The sequence below is a fragment of the Euprymna scolopes genome, chromosome 29 (genome assembly GCF_053919585.1).
Source record: "Euprymna scolopes isolate OS-2025 chromosome 29, ASM5391958v1, whole genome shotgun sequence".
Lineage (NCBI taxonomy): Eukaryota > Metazoa > Mollusca > Cephalopoda > Sepiida > Sepiolidae > Euprymna > Euprymna scolopes.
In genome coordinates this window covers 74027358-74041613 of record NC_136510.1, presented here as the reverse complement: position 1 = coordinate 74041613, position 14256 = coordinate 74027358, and the positions used below count along the sequence as shown (strand labels likewise).

Genomic DNA, 14256 nt, shown 5'->3' with positions numbered 1-14256 from the left:
GTGAATATACTGGATATTAACTTCCATTTCATTTTATACTGGAGTACACCTAATTTCTGACGGATTATCTTGCAAGAATTTGAGTTCATTTACTTTTTAACTTTCTTATTTTTACTTTTCCCTTTTCTTATTCTTCTTTTACTTCTGTACTTACTTTGTCATGCTTTATTTATATTTTATAATTTAATTGTCATCAAAACTTTTTTGAAAATTTTAAAAATCTTTTGAAGTTAAAAAAATTTTTTTTAAGGTTCTGAAATCTATTTTTATCAATTTAAAATTTTTTTATTATTTCATTCTCTTATATATTGTTTTGTATATTCTTTTAGCCATTGTTTTTTTCTGTCCCCTCTCTCTCATCCTCATCATATCAGCCTCACTCCCTATAAACATTTTTTTGGTTCCAATTCTAATCTAAAAAGTTTTTAATTTCTAATCTGAATGTTTTTAAAGTCGGTGTTGTCTTTTTACCTTTACATTTGTATAATGTTGGCCTTTTCTCCTTTTGATAAGAAGCATCTAGCTTAGAAATACCATGCCCTAAAGAGGTTCCTCTCTTATTCCTCTTTCTGTTGCCCTTATTGATTTGATAATGTAATAAAGTTCTGATGCAACTTTACCCTTTATTTTCATAATTTATTCTATTATAACATAATATACATACACACAGTCATCCACATACAGTAGTTTTGCTGTATCACAGCTCATCAGTGCGGCTAGACTGGCAACTACGTCAACCAGGATCAAAACCCGATCACCTAAATGACAGTCAAGACTTCTCACCATTACGCTATTTGGCTGCTGCTGTGCGGATAGTGAATTAACAGTGTTTTGATATCGTCCAAATGCCTACGTTCAATTTGTTTACGCAAAGAGCATCGCTTAATATGCTAATGGCAGTTTGTATATCGCTTCCCAAGAGACATACCATGTTTTCCTTGTTTTGACATGGATCGACCTTTCCTGTTTAGAAAATTTGTATTTTAGTCTTAACAGTATCGCGATTGAGTACTTCATTGATTTCTTTTCAACATATTCCAACGCACTATATATATATACATATATAATAATAATAATAATAGGTAAGAAAATATGGTAATTAAGCCACACATAATTTTCTGTGTTTCATCACTAGAGGACGTCGGGATGAAATGTGGTAGCTTCATTGTTATATATTTTCAAACTTACTAACTCTAGGTGTATTCATTTTCTTGCAGACTTATCCTCATCTTCATAGTTATTTCTTCTTCAGGTGGTTAACAATGACAGGATGGGAATGATGAATTTTCTAACTGTATCCACAGTAATTACTGCCTTTCATAGTTGTCTTACCCAGTGGCGTATCTAGGGTATGGCAGGCATGGCCCGTGCCATGGGCGCCACTCTGACATGGGCGCCACTCTGACATGGGCGCAAAAATTGCTTGACAAAAATTAAAATTAGTAGTTAGGTATATCTAAGGTATAAATTATTAAGAAGGGGCGCACATTCAAACTTTGCCATGGGCGCCATTTTACATAGGTACGCCACTGGTCTTACCATGTTTTTTGCAAACTAATCCTCTGGCCTGCTTTGGGTAGGAGTGAAACCACTTCAGACAATGCTTATCTGGAACTGTAGAAACTCAACACCTCTATCCACTGCGCCACGGGTCCCGAAGATGAAGCAACAACAACTATAAAGATGAGGATAACAGTCCACAAGAATTATGAAGCCTCATCTCAAAGGATTCCAAAATAAAAAATAAAATAATACCTAGCTCTACATATATATTGAGCACTATTGAAATACTGAAAATTGATACATGTATGTATCAACACATGAGTGCATAAAAGTGAAATTGTTTGTGTGTGTGTGTGTGTGTGTGTGTGTGTGCACATTTCCCTACCAAACTACTGTCAATTTTCAGTCTACAGACTCGAGATTTGACATAAGGGGTATGAAAATTTGAGAAAATCTTTTAATTTGTTTTCGGCCAGAAATTTGGCTGTCAAGGGGTCAAAGTTCAACGATTTGACCTTTGAAAACTCTCCCAAACTTCTCCGCCAATTTTGAGTCTAAACACTTGAAATTTTAGATATAGGTTACTTGGACATGGATCAAACGTTTTAATTTGATTTGAGCCCAAAATAATAAATGTTAAGGGGTCAAAATTGGGGTCAAAGTTAAAAATAAAATTGACCTCTGTGGTCTCTATCAAATTACTCAGCCAATTTTTGGTCTAAACATTTGAAATTTTACATAAAGTGTATTCAAACATGCAGCAAGCTTTTAAATCAGTTTTTGGGTGAAATTTTGGCTGCCAAGAGGTCAAAGTAGTAAGAATTGACTGTTGCAGACTCTACCAAACTCCTCCGCCAATTTTGGATCTAAACACTTGAAATTTTAGATGGAGGTTACCTGGACATGAGTCAAACTTTTTAATCATATATATATATATATATATATATATATATATATATATATATATATATATATGCACATAAAGTTATGAACAGTACATAGGGCCCAAGTAAAACCGGGCTAAACTGCTAGTACATATATATTTGATTTGTTTATTAAGCGAATATTTACCTATTTAAATCAATATACTTCATTGAATACTCGCCTTTATCAAGACATGTCTTTTTTTTTTACGCCATGTGGGGACACTGCTAGGCGAGATAAATCCATTTGGTGTGGTTCAATGGTGTGTTTTTCATATACAGAGTGACCCCCCCCAAAAAACAAAAGCTAAATGGAGGCCATCTAGAACATATGCTGTAGAACGGAGAAAAAAAAGGCCAAAGACCCTTTTGTTTTGATGTAATGTTTTGAATATAATAAACTAGTTATGACCAAAGTTTAATTTCATTCTGACAAAACACTAAGAAATGGGGCCTAATTAGAGTTGGGACCCGTTTTTTTTTGTCACCCTGTATAAAATCCAGGATTGCACTTGGTATGTGTAGAGAGGAATATTTGATTTTTTTTTTTCCTGTGTTTAAAACGTTGATTAATTGATAATTAAATAGAAACACGTGTATATAATATGTTTAAAAAACCAGACACCAAATGGATTTATCCTGCCTACAGTGTCAGCATGCCGTGCAAGAAAAAGAAAGAAAAAATCTTGATAAAGGTGAGTATTTGCCGAAATAGATTGGTTTAAATAGATAAACATTCATTTATATTGTTTAAAAATTTTTGTTGGCTGGCTTTTTAAACATATATATATACACACACATATACATACATGCATGCATACATACATACACACAAAGTTTTTTTTTAATTTGGCAGATTTAGAGTAGGACAGCACCAAAGTTTTTTTAAGCATATAACTTTGAATTTAATAACTTTATTTCAAATGTTGAATTACATATTTATTGAATAAATATCTTTATAATATAAAAAACATTTAAAATATAGATTACATAAGAAACCAAAACATTTGGCAACAGATGGTGGATATTGATTAGAGTATATGTTACAATAAAACAAATTTGTATAGAAAAACCTCAATCACCATAATACCACTTCAGCAGGATAAATACAGAAAAGAAAAAAAGATTAGAGGACAAAAATGTAGGCATTTTGTAGACAAAAAAAAATTAAAAATATGGCCAGAAAGAGCAAATAAATACATGTTACCAAAGGCAAGATAACTTACTCTTCTACCTACATGAATTAGATTTTTGTGTTTTAACTTATTTTAAAGCGTTTATTTACTTTGAAACAACAATAGTGTCAAGTCTTAAGTTACAATAAGAAAAAATAGCTGATGGTCATCAGGGGGGAGTTTTGATAATCGCTCAAAAATTGAAAAGTAAACAAAATACTGGTAAAACATTACATTTTTGCATGATTTGTGACAATTATTGAAGGATTTAATTTTCGATTTTTGAGTGATTATCAAGACTTCCCAGACGACCATCTAATGTCAGCCATTTTTTTCTTGTTCTAACACTACTTTTGTTTCAAATAAAAAATAATTTAAAACACAAAAAAACATCCAGGTAGATAGAAGACTAACTTATATTGCCTTTAGTAACATTTGTTATATATTTGTTTTTTGACCATATTTTGTTTTGTTGTCTTAACTGCAAAATGGCCAAAAGTATTTATACAAGTAGAAATGAAATACTTACAGAAACTCGATAACGAACTTCCCACCTCCACCTAATGTGTGATAGGCTAAGGGAAGGAAAAGAAAAAAGAATATAAGTCATTAAGAGAAACAATATTATGCTATATTTGGACTACTACTCGCAGTTATTTAAAAACAAAAAAAAACATTTTGGCCAATGTAACCTCTGCCCTTCTTCAAGTGTGTCCTGTCAAATTTTGGAATTTATATGGAATTTCAAACTTTAATTCTTAGGGGTACATCATTCTCATTCTGTCAGTCACAACACAGTCGAAGTCTTAAATGATTTTTATTAAAAACTTCTTCCCACTCCTGACTGATAGAATAAGAATAATCTACTTCTTGTGGATTAAATAAAGGGTTCAGTTTGAAATTCTGTGTAGATTATCAAACTCAATAAAATGCACTACCATTTATTTGCCTGGCATAGATTTGGTTTGGTTGGTTTGGTTTATAGCTTGTCAACTGATTTTGGGATATTTAATGTCAAATCCAGGAATTTTAGAATGTTTTTATTCTTAAAGTTCTTTATATCTAAATATTTATTCCTTGTGTTTGGTGTTGTTATTCTGTAGAGGTAAATTTTGGGGGGTTTTTGTAAAACATTGAGTTTTGTAAACTGAAGGAAAAAAAAAAACAATAACACCAACGTTTGATGCATTTTATGTCAGAAAGTCAGTATCTTCAGACAGATAGCACCAAATACCCAGCAGAGGTTATCCTAAGGATGACTTTTATGTTGGTATGGTCATGTAAAGAATTTATGCTCCTGGATGGTTTACTGTTGCAGAAACATGGATGTCTTAAATCGCAAGAAGATTGGCCAGTTAAAGAAAACTTGGAAACAAGTGATTAAACAAAACCGTATGGAATGGATTTTGGAGACAGTTGAACCATTATGAGAACTGGAGAGTGAGCTTGCAACATCTAACCTCTGGACATTTGTGAAAGTTAAATGCAAAAAAAAAAAAAAAAAAAAATGCACCAGAACAAGCACAAAGGTTACCTTAACCGAAATGTACAAATAACATTCAAGATGAAAAGAGTAATTTGAGTAATCCAAATACAAATTATCAAGCCTTATCACAAAAAGTTTGTAAAATTTTATACATTTTTTTTTTTTTAAATTTTGTACATGCATTGAGTATTGTTGCCACATCTGTACTGGTGTATCTACTATTAGTCTCTCACTTTTAAACAGGATCCAAACAAAGATTCAAGTCTAACAGGCCCCACACTATTGGACAGGCTTCAACCTTTGTCCCATCACTGCAATATTGTATTCCTGTGCCTGTTTTGAAAGTATTTTAATGTAATATGCTTTGATGAACACAGAATACTAGTTCCCCCTTGATGAACATACTTTGAACTAATGTAACGGGCAGCAGAATTCCACCTGTTCACTGTTTAAGTCTCTATTCTAATAGTTTCTTCCCTCGGACCGCTAGACTTTGGAATTCCCTCTATTTCCTGTTTTGCTGACTCTACTAACCTGCAGAAGTTAAAATGGTGAACAGATATCTTGCTTTTCAACTCCCTATAGTCCTTTGCTAAGCATGATCCTAAATAGTAGTCCATTATATGTCCAAATGGCAATATGTCTTGTTTAGGGTGAAAAAAAAATTTCTATTTCATAATTTTTAACATACACATTTTAGTAGGAAACGTTTGAAGACAAAAATGTTTTTACTGCATTTAATCTTTTTATATGCAACAAAAATTAACAATAAATTGGAAATAAAAATTAAAAATCAGGAACAAGGCCAAAATTGTTTGAGGTAATCATATCACATTTTGTCTATTTTTCTTAGCTTACCGCATTCATTCAATGGGCTTAATCCTACTTAAAATATTCCCAAGTATTCTTTAAATTAATTTTATTTACAAAAATAAAAATGACATGAAAGATGATGGGGAGTGGAACAAATACAAAAAGAAAAGAGATAGGTACCGAATCAAATAGAAGGAGACAAAAGGCAAGTTAAGTAGGCCCTCCTAACCCATTGCAAATTTAGAACATCAATGGTTTATTGGTTTGTTTCAAAAACCTAAAAAAAAAAAAAAAAAGCAGGTCGATCTCTAAATGGGTGTGGGAACTAGTGGGACACACACACACACGATGGAATATGAGAAAGGATAGTGTTTTCCCCAGATAAATTTTTCTTTTATAAATTTTTTTTTTTTTTTCTGTATTTATGTTTCAAGCAAGCTATCACTACCTTACACTAGATTCCAATTGTACAATTGTCATATAACATTTTGATGTGTATTTAAGCATGATGGATCAATTGGTAACAACAAATGTCAGTTGAGGTTTGTTAGTACAATCACATATTTATCCATTTTTTACAGTTGTTGAAAATGGCCTAGCCGAATTCAAAATAACCTTTTCTGCAATATCATCTATTGAATTTGTGTTTATTACGAAGTTTAATTATTCGTGGACAAATAAACATTTTCTATTCCATGATGTTTATTTCATCTACAATATAAATCTCACCTGTCTGTTTAAATGCATGTATATATGTATGTGTGTCTGCCTAAAACTTTCGACAGAGGCAACGGATTTTCACGAGATCAGTATTGTTTTGAAGCTCAATCCTTTGGATGACAAATATCGAAAAATTGGCTAAAAACATTAATTCCTGCATCCTCAACTGGGCACTTTTTTATTTACAGAAAGGGGTTGCTTTTTTTGCCAATATTTTCCAAAGTCATCCCCTCTTTTCAATCGACGAGCCTTAATTTAAACATTCGCCACTTTCGGTTTGGCAATAGGCACAACAGCAAAGAAGTCAGGTTTTTTTATTTTCACATTCTTTTCCTCCTTGGCGGTATGGGTTCAAGCCTGCCTGCCTGCCTACTACCACTTTTTTTTTTTTTGCTCAACTCACACCTCCAAACACCCGGGCACTGAGGCTAGTTTATTATATATTAGAAATTCATATTTTTAGACAAAGTAAACCTTCATTCATTTTCTTTTTCATTTATATATTTTAATTCATATAATTTCTGTAATTAAACATTTATCTTAATTTGTAATATTTATAAAAAAAAAAAAAACTTTCTGTAAATAAACATATTTCAACAAAAATAATCAGTTTTCAGATATTCTCATGTGTTGACATATTTTCGATAGGGTTTTCAGTATAGGCTACACCATTTAGTGTGGGCCACTTTCTAAGTAGGAAGTCATTTGTCTGGGTAAATATATGCTTATAGCAATTTATTTATTATAATTCCTTTTAGATAAGTGCTATTAATAATTGCAATAAAGTTGAAATGAATTTAAAATCAAAATTGTGGTAAAACCTTTTAACAATTTGTGAATTCAGATTTTTAACTAAAAAAAACATCGATCACAAGAAAAATTAAATTTAGAAAAAACAAAAGCAAAATCTAAAAAAAAAAACAACAAAAGGTTCAAAATACAATCTCTCAAGTTGCCCATGAATTGACTATGAGTGCCTCTCTATTGCCATTATTCAAAGAAGTGCCTTGAGCCAGCTCTAAGCTTGCTAAGTCAGCAGGACATCAGATTATCTATTCAATATTGTTACTTTGTTGAATAAAAAATGTCAAAGTCCCAATTATAATACACACCACAGAAAAACAAAACAAAACAATAAAACAACCTCAAATAATAAGGCAAAAAAAAAGTAGTGTGTGTATGAGGGGAGGGAATCAATCTTAAAAAATAAAAACTAGGTTAAAAAACGAAGGACACAAACTAGGTTCAAAATTGCAATCAAAACATGCTCAGTTTGCAAAAAATTCACTAATGCAACTCTCACCTGTCTTCTAAAGTCCTATGAATTTTTATGCTTAACTAGAAAAAAAAAAAATTAAATTAAAATAATTATATATGTATTAAAAGTACATTTTTGTATTTTTCTACAAACAAGTCTGCTTAATCAACCGAACGAATTTGCTAGGTACAATAATCTATACTCAAAGATACAAATTTATGAGTTTGGTGTGTTTGCAGGAATTTCTGGCCTATAAACTCAGCCCAAACGAAACATGCAATCAAAAAGACTTCCATCTCTGAACTAAATCGCTTTTTCTTCATTAGTCTCTAGTCATTTTCTTGAGATCACATAATGTTTAATTCAATGCAAAGTAAAAAAGTAAAATTGTTTTTTTGTCTGATAATTACATTTCTATAAATAAAGAATTCTGAAAAGGTCCAATTTTATGTGCTGACTTTCAGTCCCAAAAGAAGAATCTATTATACTAAATTTGAGTTAATCCTTTCTCTCCTCTTTGTTTCTCCCCACTTTATTAAGATACATGTTAAATTATATTTTTGTTCTGGGATTGAGTTATGTTTGAAAACAAAATTCTCTTAATTATTCCAATTTACTGTAATTTACAATTAACTGAAAAAAAAAAAAAGAATTCATGCATCTTGATTTTAGGAATAATCGTATTTCTCGTATCCTCTCATTCTGTTGATTCAACTACCCTTTAGTATTTCTTAATGTCTCTGTGAGCACTTTCAGGAGTTATTTTTAAATTTTTTTTACAGCATCATTTAATTTACATATGTGCACACCACAATTATTATATTGGTTAAGGGAGTCAATGTTTTTCTACTTTTTTTTTTTTAACACTCCTACAAAAACTGGTAACTCCTTACCGAAAGTCTGAACATCCTTTTTTTTTTTTTTTTTTACATTTTCACCCCAAACAAGGCACATTGCCACTTTGTTGTAGGGGCTACTATCAAGGACATAGGCGTCAGGGGTACTGTGTAGGGAGTTGGGCAGCAAGATGTTGGTTCACGTTGCACTTGAACTTCTGCATGTCAGTACAGTTGGGGAAGCAGGGACCTGGAAGGGAATTCCAAAGTCTAGCTGTTCTGGGGAAGGAACTACTGGAGTAGAAGGCTCTTCTACATTCAGGGATCTCTACTGTGAAGGGGGTGGGATTTAGCTGCTTGTCGGGTTTGTCGGGGGTATCTACGTCGAGGGGGCAGAAGTGCTTGCAGTTTGTTGGAGCATTCACCGTTAAAGTACTTGTAGAACAGGCAGAGGGATGCAACATTTTGTTGATGGGACAGAGGCTGAAGTTCAGGACCTATCAGATTGGCAACTCTCTTTTTAATCTTGTCTAGGAACAAGAGACTAGTGGCAGATGCACCAACCCAAATATGACAACATCCTATTTCTTTTTTTCAGTTACATATATATGAGTGCGTTCCTTTTTGTGGAAGTTTCATTCTTTTTCCTCCAGCACTAAGTATAAGTAAAAAATGACTTATTTGAAAATAATGTTGGAAATGTATTGAATTTTTCCACAGATTTTTTTAAGGTATAAATAGAACGGCTGTTTTTTTTTGTTTTTTTTTTTAAGGTGTACGAGCCGCTGCTAAACTAGTTGAGCTGGTAAACCCTGAATGTATATAATTACAGTTTAAAAAATTAAAGGACAAAGAATATTTCAAAAAGAAAACAATGCAAGTAGAATTAACAAGGAAATGCCAGAGTAATTTGAGTGAAAATTTACCTAGAAATTCGTATGATTTTCGTCTTGATGTTATTCCTGCTTTCATCAGCAACTGGCAGGAGACAAGGGTCAACCAAGTGCAAAAGAGAAGCAGAATGGTTCCTAGGATTATGCCACACTGAAAACAACAACAAAAAAATGCAAACAAGAAACAAAAGGTAAAAGTGCAGAACAGTTAACAATTGAGAAATTAAACAAAAAAAAACAAAAAAAAATACAAACAAATAACTTATATGGAATTCAATTATGCATAGATCCAACAAGTTCTTGATGAGCCGTTCCACTTAAGTTAACAAATTTACCGAATTTTCATTACTAATGATTACTATATTGTCCAATTGACTACTGTACACTCTTAACCCTTATCCTCCAATGGTCTCTGGGCCTTGATAAGTGGTTATGTCTATGTAAAAAAAAAAAAAAAAAAAATCTAAATGCATTTAAAGTGTGGAACTTTTATGTTCTAACAAGTTATGGCTTATTAAGGCCAAAAGGCCACTCGAAGATAAGGGTTAATGAGTTCATCAGGTCGATGGTGAGACAACACTATAAAGATTGGTGACAATGGTTAGAACTGGGCAGAATTTGAGGACAACCCATCAAGAATTAGTCTACACTGAACTTAAAAATGACCATGTTGTAGTGAGCTTGGAAGCAGGTCTAATTGTAAGATTTGTTGTCTCTGAATTTGTTTTTGTTAATTAACTGATTTGCAGACACAAAAAAAAAAAAAAAAAAAAAAAGATGGCAGTCGATTTTTTAGAAGTGGTCACTTAAGTTTGAGTAAGTACATGCTTAAAAGACAAAAGAAAAACAATGACAGCCTACCATAAACCTAAGTCTGGATTATGAGTTTGACACTCAGACTTAAGAGTTAGTGGTAGGGTAAGTCATGTTCTTTTTTAATAAGTTATAATATTTTGTAAACTTTGTAACCTTTCAACTATTTGACATACAGTGATATTTTTTGATATTGGATACTATCGATATTTGCTGTTGTGTTGCCCATGTGGAGATATATTGCCTGTAAGAATTTTTTTTTTGTTCTTTTTTAAAAAAAAAAGAATTTTTAATAGATGCTATAAAGATAATTATAGAAAGGGGAGTCATGTGAGGACAACGTGATTTTATTATCAGATTTGTGTAATCCATAAGTAGTACATTTGCATGTCGTCGGTATTGACTAATGATTATAATAATGCTGTTTATCTAGCTAGTATTATATTATTTTCTTTTTGAATTTTTGTAGCATTTTATTTTTTATTGTGGGTGGAGAATCCTACTAAATAGCAGGCTTCACTCATTATCTCAGACATTCCAACTGAGAGATCTTTAAGTGCAATTTTTTGTATCTTTCTTGAACTTGGTTCACTGCGTATACTTGCCAAGTAGCTTTTGAGTTCGGTTGCTCTTATTAGTGGAATGATGGAGATCTTCCTAGGATTCCAGTTTCTTTTCATGTCGTACATAAGACTTTAGTATTTTGTTATCTTTTCCCTCTCATCTCCGTTTAACCCAGCATCATTTTGAAAACTTTTACTAAGGTTGCTTCTTTCTCGTTCTTGTCCGATATCACTATGTCAGGTTTAATAGCTCCGTTTACTAGGTATGTAGCTGTTGCATAGTCATAGTGGATGGTGTATGACTTATTTCCGACTGTTCTTTTTCATATATGTTCCCAGGACTTGCAGCTACATTTGATATTCAACATTTTTACAGATGGTTCTGTGGTAGTATTTACACACTCCATTGTGTTGTATTGTTTAGTAATCATCCCCCAGCGGAATCTTACAGTTGGCTCACACTTCTTTCGTGTGGCAGAACCTGCACTTGCTGGCATCGCTGAGACCACTCATGTTCGGTATGTAGCAGAAAATTAAGTGTGAAACAAAAATGAAATCATGTATACCAAATTATGTGTATTATTAAGTGGCAGGTAGATAAACAAAAACTCAAGGATAATATTTACAATTCTTATATTAAACAGAATGTTAAAAAGAACATTTGTAATATGAGGTCAAGTAATAGAAAAAAAAATCTTCCGGAAGGTTTACTTTTTAATTTGTTACTTTTTAAGTAATTATTAGTTGGACACATTCTAAAGATGATTTGATGAAAAAAAACTAAAATCTTTACTCTTTAACTACATTATTGTTGATATCCAAATCGAAGGGTTCTTTTATGGATATTTAAAATATTTGAAAATACTTGTTTGACATGCAAGCAATAATCCCTTATTTCTTCTGTAAAACGTGAGGATTATTAGTCATCAATTTCCGATACTGGGTACCATAGATATTATTGTGAGTTCAATTTTAACTACCTTTATTAGATAAAATCCTTCATGTGTTCAATCCATTTTAAGTTTTATTAGGCAGTAGTGATGAGATGATTCCAATATTTTTCCTCGTGATTCCAATACAATTACCAATTCTGATTCTTTTAAATGTTTAAATATTTGTTATAGTGTTTGTTTTTGTCAGATTACCATAAAACCCATCTAATATGTACATATATTTTCAAAATATAAAAATATATATTTAAAATATAAGTTCAAAAAACAAAACAAAACAAATTAAAAAGAATCTTTTTTTTTTTTTTTTTTTTACATGGAGGTCACCACTTATCAAGGCCCAGAAGCCACTCGGGGATAAGGGTTGTTCTGTGTACAGTAATCAATGGGATAGTATCGTAGTAATAGTTAGTATTGGAGATTTGATAAAGTGTCATTACTTAAGGGGGCGGTTCATCAGGAATTTGTGAGTGTTGGACTTGAAGACATCCAAGTTGAAGTCTGGAGGGAAACAGGCAAGCGGTAGAGAGTTCCATAGGCGTGCAGTTCTAAGAAAGAAGCTTTGTTCATGGAATCTACGTTTTGATTTAGGCACGGATAAAGAGTGGGGAAAATTATTGACAGTGGTTTCAGCTAGTCGGGTGTTTTTCGTGAAAGATTGGCGAGGGGGTACCAGAGAATGGAGCTCAGACGAGCACTTGCCATGGAAATAATCGTTTTTGGCATTGTAAAAAATGCACTAATTTTTCCAATTTCAACCATCGTTACTAATCATCAATTTTGTATCACAAACTCGTTTCTGATACCACAAAATGTTTAGATTTTTCTGATTCTGATAATTCGTCCTAACACTATTAAACAACTGACACTATTGCAATCCAGGTTTTTGTTGCTGGGCATCTTTTTTCTTTTCCTTTTCTCTTACGCACTTAAATTAACATTTTATTTTAGCTATATGTATCACACAAACCTTTTTGAACTATTAATTTGTGTTATTCACTTGAGGGAATTGACTTGTACGAGAACTAAAGCTGTGCAGAAGTGACATCAGGTGGGGTATATGAGAAGGCAATATTCAGGAGTTAGTATGGAAAATTCATAGCAAATGGACTGATTTTTAACTTTTTTTTTTATCCTCCTCTCCCTGTTCCACAATCCTTTGTTACAAATTATACAGATTGATGTACAAAGTACCATGGAATTTTCACGGGATCCTGTTATCTTGCTATATATATATATATATATATATATATATATATATATATATATATATATATATCTTGCTTAATTCTGTTTAACTACTTGCTAAAACAGCAATTAGAAAACACTAATAAACAAAGCAATACTCTTTAGTCAAGACATATGAATGGAATTCAGACTAGAACAGAGTTTCTTTCCTAGAACTGTCTGTGGGACACAATACTGCAGGGCTGCTCCTCAGCTGTCTATAGCACAGTTGTTTTCAAGTATAATGCAAACAAATTCTTGTGAGCCACTCTTAGATAATCAAATTCTACTCCATTTCAACCATAGTTACCAATCATCAGTATTGTATCACAAACTCATTAAATTTTTTAAGTGACCTTTGGGCCTTGTAAGTGACACACTACTTAAGAAGAAAACACTTTAAATAACGGAAGGGATAAGGCTAACTTATAAAGATCACTTAACGAACATGGAATAACAACTACCTAGGTATTCTGGTTCAGAAAGAGATTTAAAAAAAAATAAATAAATAAAAAGAAAGAAAAAAAGGAAAAAAATCTGGCAAATAAGAACATTTCTTTAAACTAAATTTGTAAAGCAGAATCTTCACAACAAGAATAAACGTTGTATATTGATAGGCTATGCTAGCTTGTGATTATTGGTGGAATTATGTCTGTTCGAAAATTTAACATACAGTTCATTTTGAACCATTAATGTTTTTCATCTATTCAAGTCATTTTAAGTATTATTAGACAGTCAATATCATTGAATTCAAACAGTTAAAATTCTACTAGGGACAAGTAGTTTTTTTTTTTTTTATTGCTGGGTTATTTTTATTTTTTTACTAAGGCGTCGCCACTTGCCAAGGCTTAAAGTCACTTGAGGAACCCTTCGCGTATTGGTTCATGTCAAACTCAGATCAACCGAGTCAGTACTTGTGCACTTTTGCCATCGTGCTGAAATAACATTATTTTGAAAGCCATTTTTAACATGGGGAGGGTATTTTGTAACTATTCTGTGCTTCCATCTAACAATTTAAAGAAAAAAAAAAAAAGACATCGTGAAATTTGAATTTAACCTGAAAAAACTATTTAAAAATAGTGTGGTGGTAGAAGTG

At 32.0% G+C, this 14256-nt stretch overlaps 1 protein-coding gene across 4 annotated transcripts in view; it reads right to left on the bottom strand.

Moving 5' to 3' along the window:
* The window catches only part of LOC145252720 (uncharacterized), a 141473-nt gene that overhangs the window by 53514 nt on the left and 73703 nt on the right, over positions 1–14256 (bottom strand). For all 4 annotated transcript variants that reach the window (XM_080112560.1, XM_080112562.1, XM_080112559.1 and 1 more), the window contains 2 exons: positions 9641–9758; positions 4131–4176 (listed from right to left, as the gene is read on the bottom strand). In XM_080112560.1, the coding sequence (XP_079968686.1) occupies positions 4131–4176; positions 9641–9758 (164 nt within the window). The remainder of the gene's footprint in view (positions 1–4130; positions 4177–9640; positions 9759–14256) is intronic.